The following is a 19,305-nucleotide window of genomic DNA, read 5'->3' as shown; positions in this document are numbered from 1 at the left end:
CAGGAAATGCCAGGAAATCAATCATATAACCCTTGTGAAAAGTTGCCCTGATTTCTTTCCTTTTCTCTCTCTCTCTTTTTTTTATGTTCACCCAAGGACATGCTTATTGATTTTAGGGGGTGGGGGGAGAGGGAGAGAGAGACAGAGACAGAGAGACAGACAAAGAGAGACAAAGAGACATCGATCAGCTGCCACTCATAATGTGCCCTATGTGGGGACTGAACCTGCAGTGTAGGTATGTGCCCTGACTGGGAATCAAATCCATGACCTTTTGGTGTACAGGACAATGCTCGCAAACAGAGCCACATGGCCAGGGCCAGTTATCCTAATTTCTTAAACCATGTAAAAGATGATTCTATCTCATTTGACTAAAAACATGGTGAATTGCTGTTGTTAAACAATATTAGCTATGACAAATTAGGCAGGACAATAATCCAGACCTGTGATTTTTTTTTTCTTTTACTGGATATCAAGATTTATAATAAAGCAGTAGTAATAAAAACAATGTTATACTGGCAAAGGGAGAAACAAGCCTGGTTTCAAAATAGTATAGAAGATGCCCTCAAATTATATAACTAACTTTACATTAAATAGGCCAAATTTTTCTGTATGTACATTATATTTCCATAAAAGAACAAAATGACCTTATGTGTTTGAGTATATTTCTCGACTCTGTTTTGTCCCCTGTTGGTTCTCATGCAACATTGTCTTGAATATGTTGTTTTCTATGTATTAAGTTGTGAAGTCAGGAAGTATTAAGTACTGCAACTTTGTTGTGTCTCAATCTTACTTTGGATATTCTAGGTCCTTTCTTTACATTGAAATATAAATTTTGGAAGTCGCTCACAAATTTTTTCTGTTCTTTTTGGTGAAAGCATTTGAATTCCACTGTAGTAAATTTCAATTACTAATAGTTTATCAGTTTATAAAAAAAATTAACCTGAACAAACCTAGTGGGATTGCAATGGGGATTGTGTTGAGTTTGTAGATTAATTGGAGGATTTGAGGTTTTAATATTGAGTTACCCAATCCATTACCTTGGAACTTGTTATATACATGAACTTCATTTATTTAGGTATTCTTTAATTTCTCTTACCAGTATTTCATAGTTTGCATTTGAGTGTCTTGGATGTTTCTTATGAAATTTATTTTTATTTATTTTGTGCTTCTGATATCATAAGTGGGATTTTAAAATTTTATTTTCCATTTCTTTGCTTCTAGTAACTAAAATAAAATTGATTTTTGTATTTTAAACTTGGATTCTGTGAACTTGCTACATGCACATAATAGTACTAGTTGCTTTGCAACTTAATTGAGGTTTTCTATGTAAACAGTCATGTTATCTGTAAGTAGGGAATATTTAAAGCCTTCATTTCTGCTCTTTATGCCATTCATTTCTTTCCTTTGCCTTATACCACTGGGCAGGACCTCTGATACAATATTGAATATACGTGATAAGAGTAGGCATCCTTGCATTGTTCCCAGATTTAGGACTACAGGGATATTTTTACACCTTTTTTAAACATATATTTTATTGATTATGCTATTACAGTTGTCCCAATTTTTCCCCCTTTGCCTGCCTCCACCGGATACCCCATTCTCCAGCAATACCGTCTTGTCGTCCCATTCCTCCCCCAGCCTGCTTAGTTCATGTCCATGGTTCATGCATATTCTTTGGCTACTCCATTACCTATACTGTTCTTAACATCCCATCCCCCTGTCTATTTTGTACCTACCCATTTGTGCTTCTTAAAATCCCATCAACTTTCCCCTCATTTTCCCCCTTCCCTTGCAAACTGGTAACCCTTCACATGAACTCCAAATCTATAATTCTGTTCCTGTTCTGCTTGTTTGCTTAGTTTGTTATTTGGATTCAGTTGTTGATAGTTGTGAATTTATTGCCATTTTAGTGTTCATTGTTTTGATCTTCTTTTTCTTACATAATTCCCTTTAGCATTTCATATAATAATGGCTTGGTGATAATGAACTCCTTTAGCTTTACCTTGTCTGGGAAGTACTTTATCTGCCTGTTTATTCTAAATGAAAGCTTTGCTAGATAGAGTAATCTAGGTTGTAGATCCTTGCTTTTCATCACTTTGAATACTTCTTGCCAGTCCCTTCTAGCCTTCAAGGTTTCTTTTGAGAAATCAGCTGACAGTCTCACGGGAAGTCCTTTGTAGGTAATTCTCTGCTTTTATTTTGCTGCTTTTAACATTCTCTCTTTATCTTTAACCTTTGGCATTTTAATTATGCTGTGTCTTGGAGTGGTCCTTTGTGGGTCCATCTTGCTTGGGACTCTCTGCTTCCTGAACTTGTATGTCTATTTCCTTCACCAAATTAGGAAAGTTTTCTTTCACTATTTTTTCAAATAAGTTTTCAATTTCTTTTCTTCTCTGGCACTCCTGTGATTCTGATGTTGATATCTTTAAAGATGTACCACTGGTTCCTAAGCCTGCCCTTGTTTTTTGAATTCTTTTTTCTTCCTGCTGTTTTGATTGAATGCTTTTTGCTTCCTTATGTTCCAAAACATTGATTTGATTCTCATCTTCATCCCCTCCATTGTTAATTCCCTGTAGATTTTTCTTTATTTCACTTAATGCAACCTTCATTTCCTCCTGGGCCTTTTTTATGCTACTGAAGTACCCAGTGAGTTCCTAGAACATCCTAATAACCAATGTTTTGAACTCTGCATCTAATAGATTGCTTATCTCTATTTTGTTTAGTTCTTTTTCTGGAGTTTTGTCCTGGTTTTTTTTTCCCCCCTCCCCATTTGTGCCACATTTCTTTATCTCCTCATTTTGGCAGCCTCCTGTATTTATCTCTGTATATTAGGTAGAACTGCTTTGACTCCCTGTGTTAGTAGTGTGTCCTATTGTAGAAAAGGATACTTGTTAAGTTGCATGTGGTGGAGCCTTAGGTAATTGTGAGGGCAGGACAACCCCTGTTACCAACCTGTTGCTCTTTGTTGGGGAGGGATCGCAGAACAGACAATGCCCCTGCCTGTCCTCTGGAGTTTTGCCCAGGAGGAAACTGCTTCCTGTCACTGGTACTTCATTTTCTCTCCATATGTCACTGTTGCCCTTTCAGCCATTGCCCTGGTGCTGAATCCCAGAGCGGGTGGGTCTGTATGAGTCCTAAGCCAGTTGTGGGGCCTTTTAAGAGGAGTCTCTTGCAAATCCCAGTTTTTTCTCCCCCTACTGGTTTTTATAGCCAGAAATTACTGGGATTTATCTTCTTGGCACTGGAACTTTAGGCTGGGTGGTCTGGACTGGGGCTGGGATCCCTTACTCTCTAGGTATTCCTCCCACTTTTTAGCCACCACATATGGATGTGGGACCACCCATTCCTGTCTCTGCGCCTCTTCGTGCCAGTGCCATTCCATGTCTCCATGCCTCTCTGTGTCTCCTCCCTCCTACTTATCTGGATGAGTGTGGTTTCTTTAGATCTTTGGTTGTCAGGATTCCACACAGCTTGATTTTCTGACAAATCTGGGTGATACTTGTTTTGTACTGTAGTTGTATTTTTTTGCTATAGTTACGAATGGAGGCAAGGCATTTTTACCTATGTCTCCTTCTTGACCAGAAGTTCCAGACCTGTGATTTTTATCTGCCCATTTTTATATAACAGTTTCAAGAATTTTCTTAGCCTAGAGGAAGACCCTCATGATGAGCCAAAGGCTGTTTTCCTATTATCTCAGTAGGCTTATGAAGTTTAAACTAGTATAGTCCTGTCAAGTAAGATATAAATTAAATTGCTATGTAAGGACAAATGGGTCTTGGACACACAATTGAAAATAATTGTGGTTTATATGTTTTTTCCCCTTTAAGAAGTTCCCCATAGTATTGTCAGAGGTAATATTCGTAGTTTTAAAGTAGTGATTGGAGGAGGGGGCTTAGGATTTCATCTCATGTTAAAGGGCTTTTACATAGCAAGATTGGTCAAAGAGGAAATTAGCTGTAAATGGTTTCTTCATTACTGGGTTATCATTAAAAGATCTCATAGTGTTTTGGTTTCAGTGATGCAGTCCAGAAAAAATATTGAAAACAATAGGTAAATGGTGTAAATTTATGAATATTGTTTAAGATTAGGGCAGTGGAATTGATTTTGACTGTGTAGTTATGATCAAATCACACTGCTGCTTTGTAGCGTGTTTCCCCTTGAAAGATTAAACACAGTGACAATTTAGGGAAGAGAAGGAATAATATAACAGTGACAATTCGTTTATGTTGATGAATCTGAGGGCTGGAAAGTCCCCGATAGATTATGACATACCATAGAAGAACTTAATTTGTTGTAGTTTAAACGTTTACTTTTTTGGGAAATTAAACCAGCTGGAACTTTTAATTAACCAGAGACCTCTGTGTCCCAACCATAATACCACTGGAAGTCCCCCCCCCCCCACCCCAGAAAAATACCATCCACAAGGTCATAGTGAAACTTTGTGTGTTTGTGTGTAAGGGGGTACTTTGGGAGGTGTACAGTAAGAGAGAGAGAGGAGTTTTTGATTTTTTATTTAAGCAGTGAAGACATACTAAGACAATATAAGATCATAACAGAGGATAGTAATTGGCGTTGCAGGATTTTAAATCTTTTTTTAAATGAAGCATTCACAAGTTCTCATTCTCTTTAACAATATAAATTTCTAAGTTTTTTTTTTGTTGTTGTTTTTTGTGTTTTTAGAGGTGCCAGACTATTAAAATCTCCACTTTGGGATTTACTTAGAGTTAAAGCCAGGGCTTTAGTCAGATCCTAATATAGGTACTTAATTATGTGGGTGCTCTTTAGGCTGCTGACTGCCTCAAGCATAAAATGCAGATAAATGCAGATAAATGAACTTACCTTACTGGACTACTAATAGAGATTTAACTTATATATAAGTAAACTGCCTGACATGTAATGTAGGTGATTTTTAGCAAATGATAACTTAATATTTTTAGTAAGAAAAGTTATCTGTACCAAAATGACTTAGAATTCATGAGTCTTAAAATAGATTATTATAGTTTTATCATTTTCTTTTACAGTAAATTATGTAGTACTGTCAAACATCAAGCCAATTTAACCCAAGAAAATCAGGTTGAAGGCAAAAACCCAATAAACAAAAAAGGTGTGTTTATCAAATGTTTACTTCATCTTAGTTGTTTTTGTTGTATTGAGTTGGTGAAAAAGTCTGTTGAATTTTTTTCATAGAATAAAGGACACATTTTTCATTTTTACCAATAACTTTATTGATTTGGATATTTTGAGCATGTTGGCTATCTTGCATGTGGTATAACATCAATTGTTCTCAATTAATGTCTTGATTTGATCACTATCAACTTCAACTAGTTGACCGGACTGTGGAGCATCATCCAGCGAGAAATCTCCAGCCGGAAACTTGGCAAAACACTTTTGACATGTCCTTTCAGTCACAGCACCTTCTCCATATACCAGGGGTGTTGCAAACTCATTTTCACTGGGGGCCACATCAGTCTTGAGGTTGCCTTCAAAGGTTGAATGTAATTTTAGGATTGTATAAATGTAACTACTCCTTAACTCTAGGGGCACGGAGCTTGGCGTTGCCGCTGGGTAGAAACAAGGTGCTGGGCCGGATTTGGCTCGTGGGCCTTGTGTTTGCCACCTGTGCCATCACTGCAAAAATCTTTTTTGTGTGTTTCAGTTGTATTTTCACCTTTCTTGAGATAATAAAGCATAGTATGCATAAAGTGTTGTTTATTTTCTTCCACTTAAAATTGGTAAAAAACATTTACCAATTTTGATAAGTTTTTTAAAATGCACACTGATACGATAGCTGTCACAGTACAATCTAAGTTGTTTTGAATGAAGTTAAAGACAACTAAGCTCTACTAGAGTTATCTTATGGAAAAAGAATCTGAACAAACTTTTTGGCCAACCCACTAGTATGACTATTAAGGAAATCTATCTGTGAAGTGAGTATTTGTCTACCAGAGGGATTCAGGTCCTTGACTTCATAGTGAGTTTTTTTCTAGTTCCTAAAAATTTTTAGAGTAGTTTAACTCATTGGATTCACTAGGAAAACTAATGTGAGAAAATCCCTTGATGAGTTTTAGAAAACTAAGTCCTTTAGGTAAGTGAATCTTATTCTGGTAAAGGATTGATTATATTGTATTCATTACAGATGTATGTACTTAGGCATAATTTTTTTAAGTTATATTCTTTTGACTTGGTCATTAGAGTAGTGTTAATGAATGAAAAATCAAGGAAGATGCTGATTCATTCCCTCCCTCCCTCCCACATGGTATGTCATTCATAATGCTAAAGCAGAGATCTTCCCACTTTAGCCTCTGAGCTTTGGGTGTACTGCCCTGCCAATGAACTAGCTTATTTTAAATCAAGTGATTATTTTCTTCCTGTGTTTCTTTCCCCCTTTTCCATTTGTGGACATTAGACGAGGGGAGTTGAGTTGAGTTTGATATTTTTTGATTTGTGGCACCATCATCATTGATCTGTGTAAGATCCTTGTTCTTTTTTTATTCACTTTAATATTTCATTCTTCATCTCCACTGCATTTCTCTTTTGTACCACAAGTTATTTTAAAAAATTTATTTATGTATTTTTAGTGAGAGGGCAGGGGAGGGAGAAAGAGAGGGAGAGAAAGATTGATGTGTGAAAAACATGGATCGGTTGCCTCTTGTACTCTCCCAGACTGAGACTGAACGTGCAACCCAGGCATGTGCTTTGACTGGGAGTCAAAACAGTGACCTCTTGCTTTGCAGGAGGACACCCAACTAACTGAGCCAAACTGGTCAGGGCTGTCCCACAAGTTCGGATATGACTTAGGGTATGTATGTCCTCAGTAGATAAAACATTTTTTTGTGTGTACTGTGTATGAATTTATTTTTCCTGCTACCTATAGTGATTTAAAAAAATTTGAACACAATAAAATTAACTTTGAGTGTCCAATTCTTATAGTTCTGTGCATTTGAACACTTATGTAGATTCTAATAACCATTGCTACACATAGGATATATACAGTCTCAGCATCCCAAAGAATTCCTGACCCCCTTCCCCACCTCAACCCCTGGCAACCATTGATCTGTTTTCTGTCCCTGTAGTTTTGCTTTTCCCAGAGTGTCATATAAATGGAATCACATACCTATTGTTATTGGCTTCTTTCAGTTGGCATAATGCATTTGGGATTCATCCATGTTTGTACATGTATCAATTGTTCCTTTTTATTGTTGAGTGGTATATCATTATATGGATGTACCATATTTACTTGTGGACGGACAGTTAGGTTGTTTCCATATTTTGGCGGTTATGAGTAATGTTGCTGTAAACATTCATGTGCAGTTTTCATTCATTAACACTAATGACCAATGAGTCAAAAGAATACCTAGAAGTAGAATTGCTGGATTGTATGGCAACTTTTAATTTCTTTTGGGTATATGCCTAGGAATAGTTATGGGGTCATATTGTAACCATGTTTAACCTTTTGAGGAACTGTTGCACTGTTTTCTGATGCATCTGCACCATTTTTTATATTCCTTCCAGTAGTGAGTTGAGGGTTCCAATTTCCCCATATCCTCATTACATTTATTATCTGGCCTTTTGATTATAGCCATACCTACTGGGTGTGAAGTGGTATTTCATTGTGGCTTGGGTTTGCATTTCTCTCATGGCTAATGATGTTGGGCATGGTTTGTTTCCTTTCTTGCCAACACTGATGTAAAACTTCCCAATTTTTCCTTCTGATTAAAAATTTTTTGTGTGTGTGTTTATTTTAATCATTGTTCAAGTACAGTTTTCTCCCTTTTACTCCAAAAATTTTTTAAATTGAATTTATTTAAACCAAAAAATAAACAAAACCCAGTCCATTTGTTCCCCTCCACCTGCCTCTTTCAACCACCTGTCTGTTCTCTGTATATATATGTGTTTTGTTTTTTTTTTTTTTTAGTTTAGGTTCTACATATGGGAGAGATCTTATGGTATTTGTCTTACACTGACTTATTTCACTTAGTTGTAATGCCCTAAAGGTCCATTCATGTCATCACAAATGGTAGGATTTTATTTTTTTTTTGTTATGGCCAAATAATACTCATATATATATTTGTGTATCACAGTTTCTTTATTCCTTTATTTGTTTGTCTATGGGCATTTATTTAGGTTGCTTCCATCCATATCTTGGCTATTGTACATAATGCTGCAGTGAACATGGAGTGCATATTGAAATTACTGTTTTTGTTTTCTTTGAATAAAGACCCAGAAGTGGAATTGGTACATCATATGTTAATTCTGCTTTTAAATTTTGGAGGAACCTCTATACCATTTTCTATAGTGTTTTCAGTAGTTTACATTCCCAACCAAAACTACACAAGGGTTCCCTTTTCTCCACGTCCTCAACACTTGTTTTCTTTTTGATAATAGCCATTCTGACAGATGTGTGGGGATATATCATTGTGATTTTGACTTGCATTTTCCTAATGATTAGTGATGTTGAGCATATTTTCCTGTGTCTATATGTCTTCTTTGGAAAAATGTCTATTCAGATCATCCCATTTTTTATTTGAATTGTTTGCTTTTTTGCTGTTGTTTGAGTTCTTTTTATATTTTGGATATTAGCCCCTTCTCGGATATATGATTTGCAATTATTTTCCCCATTCCTTAGGTTGCTTTTTTATTTTGTGAATGGTTTCCTTTGTTGTACACAATTTTTCCACTCTCTTAGGTGTAAATATAGGATTTTATTATGCTTATTTGCATTTCTACTATTAATAGTAAGTTTGAGCATCTCATAGTCTTAGTTAGACCTTAGCATTTTCAACTTTGTTGAGTTGTTCATATTTTTTGTGAAGTTTTCCATTGTATTTTCTGTTTTATAGAAGCTTTTTATACTTAGATATTTTGATATGGCTTGTAGTATGAAGTAGGATTTAATTTTTCTCCGTGTAGTGGGGTAGATTTTCACCTGCTCTTTTATCAACTGTCTTTTTCCCACTCATGTACGATGCTATTATCACACCAATGTCTCATACGAGTTCTATTCAGAAGGTATCCAGCCATGCAATATGAAAAATAGAGACATTTATTGAAGAAGATACAAGAAACATTGTACACAGGACAATGATGCCTCAGTCTCCTTCAAAAGTAGGCACTTTGGGATCTCCCACAGTTCTCCCAATCACCATTAGCTGCCTCCTCATATTTTCCCAAATCTCACTGACAATCTTAATCTCTTTCCTTTCAAAGGTGATTTTAGTTTTGGGAAAAGGCAGAAGTTCTCAGGGTGCCAGATCTTGGGTGTAGGGGGGCTGAGTCACCTGGGTGATTTGATGTTTCTCAAAAAAACTGCGTGAGTGGACATGTTGTCATACGAAGCCACCAATCACTGGTTATCACCCATAGCTTTGGCCTTCTAAATCATCCGGATGGTTTCTGCAGAGGAAGTTCAACCTGAACATAAAATGTGATGCAGATTTGTTCCTCTACTTGCTCAATCATTTTGAATGTGATGATCACACAATACACATGCTCATTCAATAGCGTCTACCACCCCTACTGACCATTACAGTGAAGTCATCATTGTTTATACATGTGCATTCCAGTCTACTCTCCTTCTCTGCCAAGTTACATAGATGTGGCACAAACTGTTCTCATTATATTAACAATGACTGGACCTTTTCCAAACAGACATTGTGTCTATATGTATATGTGTGCATATACACATATACACATGTGTGTGGCTAGGGCTGTTTCTGGATTTTCTGTTCTTGGGCCAATATCATTCATGGGGTGTGTGTGTGTGTGTGTGTGTGTGTGTGTGTGTGTGTGTGTGTGTGTGTGTATTTTAGATTTTCACCTTGGTTTTAAATCTTAATATCTGAAAGGAGTAACCCTGTTCACCTCTCCCCACAGACACACTTTTACTACTTTAAAAAAGTTTATGAAGACTTTCAAGACCTTCCATCTTTTATATAAGGTTTAGAATGTTTCTACATTTTTCTGTTTAAGATCCTACTAAAATTTAAAAATTGATTTTAAGCCTTCCCATTCTTGAACATGAATGCCTGTCTTTTTGTTTGGGTTGTTTGTGAGCTTTAATAAAGTTCAAAACTTCCCTTCATAAAGATCTTGTGGATTCATAAGTCAGTTTTTAGATACAGAGTTTTTATTGATATTTTAGTGATAGGTGTTTGGATTGGTAATTGCTTAGTTAAGGGAATGGTGGTGATTATTTTCACATTGCATGTGATGATCTTGCTAGTTTTCTATGTATATGATTATATCTACAAATAATGATGGTTTTCTGCCTTCTCTTCCATCCTTATCACCACCTTACATTTTGACCATGACCTCTGGTAGTATGTTGCCTATGTAGTTGACTTTGCTGACCATATTTGCTTTGTCCATGACCTCTAGTGTTCTGTTGATTATATAGTGATAGGAAGGATATATTTGTCTTGTTCTTGATCTTAAAGAAAATGGATCTTAAATTTTGCTTTAATAAGTGTGGTATTTGCTCTAGAGTGTTGGTATACAACCTTTATTTTTTTTAATTAAGGATGTTTGCTTCTATTCCTAGAGGTTTATTTATTTTTTTGTTTACTTTTAAACCAATCATAGCACATACTTTTTACTGTAGTTTTAAAGATATGTGATTTTTCTCTTTCAACTTTGGTGGAAATAGGTGGCAGTTGGCTAGATTTAAGGTGTGCCCTTTCTGACTTCTAAGAAAATTGGCATCGTAGAGCAAGGAAAGCCTTTTAGTTGATGTTGCTAAGGAAACCAGAGAGTTGGCTTTATTAGTTAAGAATTTTGCAATTCTCATCTGAGGCAGCTTCTTACATCAGTCTGCAGTTTTGCACAGTTCTCATATACCCAAAAGAGCAATAGAAGCTGATCTTGTTTTGGATAGTAGGCTGTTGGAGAGGCCCCATCAACACTTCCCTCTCTAGTATTTCCTCCCTGGCTGTTGGGTAGGAAGGATGCTGTTCAGAGAATTTTAGCTGGCAGTTCTGCATGTTGGCTTCTAAACCTCTGGGTTCCTAATGTAGAGGGCTAACCTGGCTCAAAGTGACTAAACTGAAAACACTGCAATGGCTTGTATGTTCATTTTGAGCAAATGTTTTCAGTTTGCAGAAAGTTTTTGTGTTTGGACTTGGCAAGAAGGGACTATTTGTCTCCTTCAGAATCATTCAGATGGTGTCTGGGTGAGGCTCTGGGTGGTTATCGCTTCTGTGTATGCAGCTTGGAATGATTTCTCCCTTGGTAAGAGTCTATGAGGAGGAAGGAAGGATCCTGGGTGGCCTGGACTACCATGGTGAACCACACAATTCTTTATGTTTTTGAGCTGACTATAATACTAAGTATTCTTCATACAATAGCTTTCAATTACACTTTGGTACTTTTTCCCTCTGCCTTTTTGGCCAGGTGGGCTTGTGGGATAATGCAACTCCAGTGTGACTTGGAGTAGAGGTTTGTGGATTGGGAGAAAGGTCTGCAGATTTGGTTTTGGGAAATAGCATAAAGGAGCAAGGGAAGAGACCTAGTTAAAAAGGAGGAAGACTGTCTTTACCCATCACTTTTCTGTTCTTTGATAGCCATTTCTGACCCCAAGCTCTAGGCCATCTGGAGACCTTCTGTTGAAGATCTAGTCCTGGCTCTGAATTAAATCAGAAGTGTGGTTACCTATTTTTGGGCCTGTGTCCTCATCTGCAAAATAATGAGATTGGACATGTTTGTCTTAAAAGTTTTTTCAGTCTCTGATTTGGCTTAGCTTGCTATTACTAAAGTATTTCTTGAGCACAGTCAGAGAAATTAGAACCATAGATTATTAGAAGAAGAAAGGAACTTGGAGGCACCTGGCCTACACTTTTTATTCTCTATATTAGAAAACCAAAGCATGGAGAAACCATTTTTTTTTCCTGGAAGTATTGGCTTCTTTAGGTTCCAGAAACCTTTCTTAGAAGCCTCACCAGACCACTTTCCTCATATTTAATTCATCAGAACCCATTGCAGACTGATGCCTTAGTTAGATCCTGGCTTGGGGGTTGGGGCCACCTCATTGGCTCCCACCAAACAGGATTTATCTCCGGAGCTGGGAGAAGGGTCCGTGGAACTTCTCCAAAGTCACAAAGTCAGGAGAGAGAGAAAGGTGGAGGTGTTGGTTGAGTGGATCAACCATCAGCACCTCTGACAAGGAGTTCTGGTAGGTCTTGCCTTTGACATGCCCATTTTTTGAATGAATGCTCTATACCACCACCCTTCTGAGTAATCTGGCATCTGCTTACCTGTGAGCACTCCCTGTGCCTGTGGCCATTGGGGTCCCACTGGAAGCTTGAGCAAATTAGTCAGACAATGGATCTATAGGCTCTTAGCCCGGGGTCACCATTTCACATTTGCCTTGAATCAGAGGCTGTTGAATTTTCATGAACTTCTTGGGTAGTTCAACAGAGGAAATTCTTGCCTACCATGTATAAATGGTTTTATTTAGTTTTCGTTGCATAGGTGATGTTTACTCTGTAGCTCTTACATCTTAAATGAATGGATTTGCATTAGAATTTGTTCCAGTAGCTATGGCCTATTGTGAGATAGATCCAGACACCTAGAAAAATCTTAACTGGGTTGTTGGGAAATTGGACTCTTGCAAATGGAGAGCTGCTTCAGCTGCCACGCAGGGCGGCCCTTGTCCCTCCAGCTCCTTTGTTTATACTCAGTCTCTTCCAAGAATCATTTTGATTTTATGGTCTTGTAGCTTTCTTTGTCAGCATGCCCCTTTTCTTGTTGTTCATCTGTGGATGGTTCTGTGGTGGCCCATAAAACAATCTGGCTGAGATGGCTTTCCTCTCCTTATAGCCAGTCCAGTTACTTATTAGCAAACTTGCTTTCTGAAGAAATGAGGTTTTCCTTACAGCTTGTGTTTGTTCTTCATCCTTATATCATGGGGCAAGTCCTTGGTGGTAATACTGCTTTTTTATCTGACAACTGAGAACTGTTGGATCTGAAGGATAGAATGATGTGGAGTTAGTTCCTGGTCATTTCAGGAGTAGGTGAAAGGTGAAGCAGTTTAGATGTTTCCCTTTTGAAAACCTACCAGACCTAAAGGTTTCATTGATCTATTTGGGAGTCTTTTGGTCCCTGTTATGCTGATTCATTTTAAAAGGAGTAAATTAATTTGTTGATACCTTTTCTCCATCCTCTTTGACTAGATATCTAAAAGATATATTGAATCAAACCTTTACAACACAGTCTCCCTCATTATGAGTAGATTGTTTTTTTCCTTCTCCCTTTCTATGTGTGATGCACAGATAACTATAAAAAGAGTATTCCGATTTATTATTTGCATTACTGTGGTGGCAAGAATCAAATATCTTTAGGTATTTCTTTGCCTGAAGGAAAGAGGATTTTTTTTTTTGTAGAAAGGAAATTGTGAGATGATACACAATAGAAATATACACAAAGAACTTTGCTAACTCTGCAGTCATTTGGGAAGTATCAGTGTTTTGGCATTGGGTGGCTATTGACTTACGGCAGATTGAATTGTTAAAAACAATTTATATAATCTGTTAAGTAGACCAAGCATTGTTACATTGGATGAGGTACTTAGTTCCCTGAATTTTCATGCTTTTTGGTTGATGTAGTATGAGATTGTTTTTGTAATTGATTATATGTTTTGATCAGCTCTAATGACTTTTCCTTGTATTTATCAGTTGAATCAGTGGAGATAAGTCAATGGCCAGGTTGATTATAGACCAGTGTTTACAGGAGTTAATGACTTATATTTTTCATTTACGTAGAATCCTTTTTTACTTCTAACCAAGGCTGGTTGGTATAGGGTGGCACATGGATTTTGGAGTCGTCATGGGTCATGTATTTTAAACTGGTGTGATGAGTTGGCTTGTGTTGAAATGTTTGGTAGAAGGCATTGGTTCTTTAAAAGTAACAGTTGATTTATTCCTCTTTTTTGGGAAGGAAATGCTATTACGCTGACTTTCTGCCCTGAGGTTTAGCATGAGGCTTCCTGCCTTTGTCTTGTCTCTTTTATACCTAGGTAGTCCTATATTTCTGGATGCTTTCTTTTTGAAAGTTAAGATTCATTCAGAAGTCTTTCAGACTTGTCCCTAAAAGAAAGGGCATAAATATGCCAAATGCAAAACCACAATGATTTCTTTGATTTCAGGGACCTTTGGGCCAGCTTGCAGTAAGAACTTGCCTTTAGAAGATCCTTTGGTTCCCATCAATGTCTCCCTCTCCTCAAAGGGATGGCAGTCCAATGGACAGTGGGCACATGACCCTGACATCGACAGACTTCCACAGAGGTAAGCTGCTCTGTCAGTGTCATCCAGACAGATATGCATCTTCCTCATCAGTCCCGAGCCCTGCCTCCATCCATACCTTGTGCGCATGAGGTCAAAGAACCTGAGGCTTTTTCTCTTGTTTCCAGCCAAGGCTAGGGTTCTGGATCCTCAGATAACAAATATCCCTTCTTCCTTGGGGCTTAGGAATGAGTGCAGTGAAAGATTTCTGTGGCAGCTTTCTTCTGGGTGAGATGGTGGTCTTGAACTTACGGTCAATCCTTTATGGCTTTGTGTCTGTCTATCATTGCACATTGAGCTTAATTATGGCCACTGGTGGCATTTGGGGTTAAGTTGCAAAGAGTTTCTTTCCCTTCTCACTTGTATTAGGAGATAAACTATGGATGGATTTGTTTTAATTACTGTGGTGGGTACCCCTGCCTGAGTCTGATGCTAATGTGCTTGAATTTTAGAGACCAAGCTCTGGACTTTTTAGAAGGTATTGCTCTAGATCTTGAGCTAGGGAACACATAGTAGACCAGAGTCATCTCTCTAGAAAGTGGATTGTGACCCTGGAGAAGTTTATTGTTGGCAGAGATTCTGTTTCCTTCTACTATATTGCTTTATTCTTAAAAGAAATATATATATATCAGAAATTAATGTGTTTCCTAGCATATTTTAGATGTTTAAATTGTGTTAAAAATTTATCCTCTTTTCAATATTGTAACCTAAACTTGTAATTAAAACAAAAACAATTGAAACAACAAAAATATGCTTGGAAACACTAATTTGTTCTGATTGATATATATCTCTTATATCTCTATATCTGTGTCTATATCTATATATATGTATCTTTAAGAATAAAGCAATACAGTAGAAGGAAACAATCTCTGTCCAGAGTTGGAATCCACTTTCTAGAGAGATGATTCTGGTCTAATATGCCTTCCCTAGGTCAAGATCAAGAGCAATACTTTCTAAAATTTTGCTTTAATGACAAGCTTAGGTTACAATGTTGAAAAGAGGAGAAATTTTAACTTATTTCCTTGGGAAAATCCCTGGGAGTGAACCTTTACTTTTACTGTTTTAATGTAAAACTTCAGGAGTTTAGGAATGGCTGTTAAAATTGATTTTAACCAAGTATGATCTTTTTAAATTTAGTAGAGGTCACATTTGCCTTTTTGACACTAATGAGGAGAGTGAGTGTGTTTGGGTATTGCAAGACTTAGGAGCTATTGGTGGTTTAAGAAGTCACAGTGGTTTTTTGCAAGGCTCTCTTCCACGGAGTATGAGATGGGCTGCCAGAGAGACTGTGGTGCTTGCTGCCTGTTGTCTTCGGTTGGTGAGATTACTCTTTTTGTGACCTCACTGTGAACATTTCCTTACAACAAGTTGAACCCATTTTTAAAAAAGGGAAAATGTTCATTGTTAACCTTTTTTTTTTTTTTTTTTGCCTTTTTTTCTAACCCACTAAGATCATCTTTATGACTGTTGTCAGGATCTCCTTTCTGAGCTCATGGGCACACTTAGCAGCTGTGCTCCTGTAAGGCTCTGGCTACTGTAGAATGTATTAGGAAGATTATCTCCTGGTTTTTACATGTTCTTTTATTTTTCAGGTCTCTTACTATGGTGTTTACTTTCTAAGAGGCACATTAAGCCATGTGTTATCGCTTGCTTATTCTTTTATGGACTATGTGAACAAGGAGGCAGCGGCTCTAATGGAAGGTAGCCACAGTGAACTTCCATGTGATAGCAGGTGTTCATGAAAAGGTTATTAAGTGAATTTAATTCTAGCTTCACATCTTGGTTTAGTAATGTACTAAGTTTGATACTGCCTTTTCTGGTTTTAATCATGTTTCTCTCTCCATTTTATAATTGAGAAATTATAACTGGTCCACTGGAGTAGCTTTCAGGAAGAGGGACATGTTCTTAGTCTCTGCCTTTTTGCTTTCTTCTTTGAGCAAATAATTATTGGGTCCCTTAAACCTACACTGGAAATACAAGTGTGCAGAGTTGTGTCCATCTTTAACTTGTTTTTAAAAGTTGAATCTCTTATTTGGTAAATTGGGATCTCTTATCTGGTTTAGGACTGGAGCCCATAGAACACATTTAACTACTGAGGAAAACATGCTGGGAAAGTATTTCCAATATGCTCAACATGAGGTATGTGAGCCCTTAATTACCTGGGATCTGAAGTGTCATCCCCCACAGGTAATTCTCACAATATTTGCTTTTAAAAAATTGTTAACGGGATTTCACATATGTGAAGAAAGTACTTGGGATTACCAATGCCCCTATCTCCCTCCAATAGTGTGTTACAGCTGTGTTGAAATCATTTCTGTGTGTCTGAAGGTCATACTCTCTCTTGATCCTAAGACCCAGTTTCTAGGGCTCTAAGACTTGGCAGCAGGTCCATATCTTCTTCCTTGCTATCATTCATGGCTCCCTGATTCCTGAGCTTTTAGAGCCCTGCTGCTCAGCCTTGGGACAGGAATGCAGGTGTGGGCCTTGTATGCATAACTTCTTTGGTGTAGTGAGGGAAAGAGACAAAGCAAACACACACACAACAAACAAAAAGCAACCGGTAGTCATTACCTGAATAAGTACTCTGGCAGGCCACAGAGTTGTGCTTGGAGAACAGGAGGTAGCACCCATCCAGGATGGGGGAGGTTAGGGTGAGGGCAGAGTAACACGAATGCAGGACTCTTGGATTCTTTTCTTGGAGTTGCTCTAGCACTGACTTAGGAATAGAAAGCCAAGAGAGCAGTTCAAAGAAAATAGCCTTGATTGGTGTTGGAGACTCTGGGAGAAGCCTGGGTAACAGATTAAGGAAGTGGGGGAGGTTTAAGAGATAGCTGCAAGGACCCTGGCTGTTGTGGCTCTGGATTGAGTGCAGGCCTGCGAACCAAGGGGTCACTGGTTCAATTCCCAGTCAGGGCATATGCCTGGGTTGTGGGCCAGGTCTCTAGTAGGGGGCACATAAGAGGCAACCACACATTGATGTTTTTCTCCCTCTTTCTCCCTTCCCCTCTCTCTAAAAATAAATAGATAAAATCTTTAAAAAAAACTTTAAAAGAAAGAGAGATATCAGGGAAATTTGTTAGTAAAGACACTGAACTGAAGGAAGAAGAAAGGAAAGCCAAACTGGAACTTTGGGCCATGTAAGGAAGCTGTTGTTTAGGTGGTTGCTTATTGTACTTGTCCCACCATAGGAGTTGTACATGAGTGTTGTTCAGTGTCAGATAACTTTAGTTTGAATTGTATTTGATCACACCAGCCAATTCTAAACATGCACCCAATTTTCATAGTTTATTACACAGCATGGTTTTCTGTTCCTAAATTTTAAAGAAAGGAATTTCACTTGAAAAATTTTTCCTCTAAAAGTTTGACACAGGTGAGTGTCAGTCTGTTTGCTGTCCCATTTCCCTACTTGCCTCTCTTGGCTATTCCCGGTAACAACCCCCTGACCATGCTCTCCCTGGCTGTGTCTGTGTACAGCCTCACTGACCCCAGGAAATGAGAGCAAGTAGTGTGCAGATTCTGTGTGGCTCTAGCCTGGGGTTGCTCTGTTCCTGGCAGACCACGCAGGCCTGGGAGGCTATGCAAGTGAACCCTAATTCAGATCCTGAAAACAAATGTTTTTAGTCACTTCAGTGAATTAGAGGCTCAGGAGTTTCAAATCACACATAACAGGTGTGAATAATGTGATATAAATATTGTTAAAACCCTCTGTTATGGTTTCTTTTTTTTCTTGTATTCTTATTTCAAAGTTTAAGCAGTAACTTGAATGACCAAGTGGTTTCTAGAAAGACGATGTGTTGGCTAGCTTGACATGGATATACCTGATTTACTCATATGTAATAAGAAAAGGTGTGGGCACTTGAGAATATTGAGGTATGTGACTTTTGACTTTGAAAGTCTAGACGTGTAATTAAAAAATGTGTCCCCTATTGTTCTCATGAGTTTCTTGAATAATGAAATTTGCTACTAATATCATTCATACTGTATTATGTCAGGCCTACCCAACCTTTGCATGCTGAATCTCATTACAAGCACATAATTGGGCTCTTTGGTGGTGGTGGGATGGATGGGGAGGGCATGGAGTGGGGTGAGGTGTGAGAGGAGATAATGAAGGGTTTCTGACTGGTGAGCTGATGGACAACTTCTAGCTGATGGATAGCTCTCTAGGTAGGTTTGAGCGGGCTCTTCTGGAGGACTCCCATTCGTGGAGTTACTAGTAGGTGCTACCTGATAAAATTCTGGATGTGTTTGATGTAGCAGGTTTTTATTGTTTTCTCAGAGTGTTTGAGACTCTTTAAGGGAGGTAAATATGCAGCATTTCCTGATTGTATTTTATTTTGGGACCCTCCATTCTCTCTCTCTTTTTTAATGTAAATTTCATTCATTCTATACCAAGTCCCTGGCAGATCTCTTTTGAAATAGTTCTTTAGTCAACATGCTTGGGAAGATTAGCCTTAGGAAACGCCACATGGTTAAGAACCTAGTAAATCTGGAGATGTCAAGTTAGCTGTAAGTAATAGCTTTCTTCTGGTCTCCTGCTATTTTGCTATCTTTTGAAAAACGTTCCTTAAAATGTTGGTATTTTAAAAACTGGATGAATTAATAAAGACCATGAAGCAGTAAATAAAAGATAACTACTGAAGTAGCATATTAATGTTTTATGCAGTTTTATTTTTCAGTGAATGATTTTCTGAGTGATATTGTGGAAATTGAGAAAACAAAGTGTGAAGTATTTGGGCACATTCTGTTTCTTAGGAAACTAATGTTACATAAAATCATGAGCTGAAACCTACAGTAGGTTACAATTTTAATGAACAGAAAATTTTCAGGGATTGAGAGGGTTCTGATTAATACAATATTACCCTAAAATCTTTTTGTCTGTTTTTCTTAAAATCTTTCTAAGGATATAGGTAAGATTTCCTCTGCCTCAGATGAGTGTGGTTCACTTTTTGTTTTATTTAGTGAACATTTGAATGTTAATAAGCTGCTTTGTTGGCTTTGTGGAGTGCAGCAGTAGGCAGAGCAGTGATGACCC

General features: G+C 37.7%; 1 protein-coding gene across 3 annotated transcripts in view; it reads left to right on the top strand.

The window, feature by feature from the left end:
• Window positions 1-19,305, top strand: part of STK24 (serine/threonine kinase 24) — a 130,952-nt gene that overhangs the window by 56,157 nt on the left and 55,490 nt on the right. Inside the window, exons 2-3 of one of the 3 annotated variants that reach the window (XM_045821582.1) lie at window positions 14,138-14,276; window positions 16,337-16,412. The exons of 1 other annotated variant lie outside the window; for it this stretch is intronic. In XM_045821582.1, coding sequence (XP_045677538.1) covers window positions 16,377-16,412 — 36 coding nt within the window. In that variant the 5' untranslated portion in view covers window positions 14,138-14,276; window positions 16,337-16,376. The remainder of the gene's footprint in view (window positions 1-14,137; window positions 14,277-16,336; window positions 16,413-19,305) is intronic. One more of the 3 variants, XM_045821583.1, reaches the window with a different exon arrangement.

This window comes from Phyllostomus hastatus, unplaced genomic scaffold (assembly GCF_019186645.2).
Source record: "Phyllostomus hastatus isolate PE091 unplaced genomic scaffold, TTU_PhHast_1.1 phas_scaffold_46, whole genome shotgun sequence".
NCBI classification, from domain to species: domain Eukaryota; kingdom Metazoa; phylum Chordata; class Mammalia; order Chiroptera; family Phyllostomidae; genus Phyllostomus; species Phyllostomus hastatus.
This window is presented reverse-complemented; position numbering and strand designations above follow the sequence as displayed.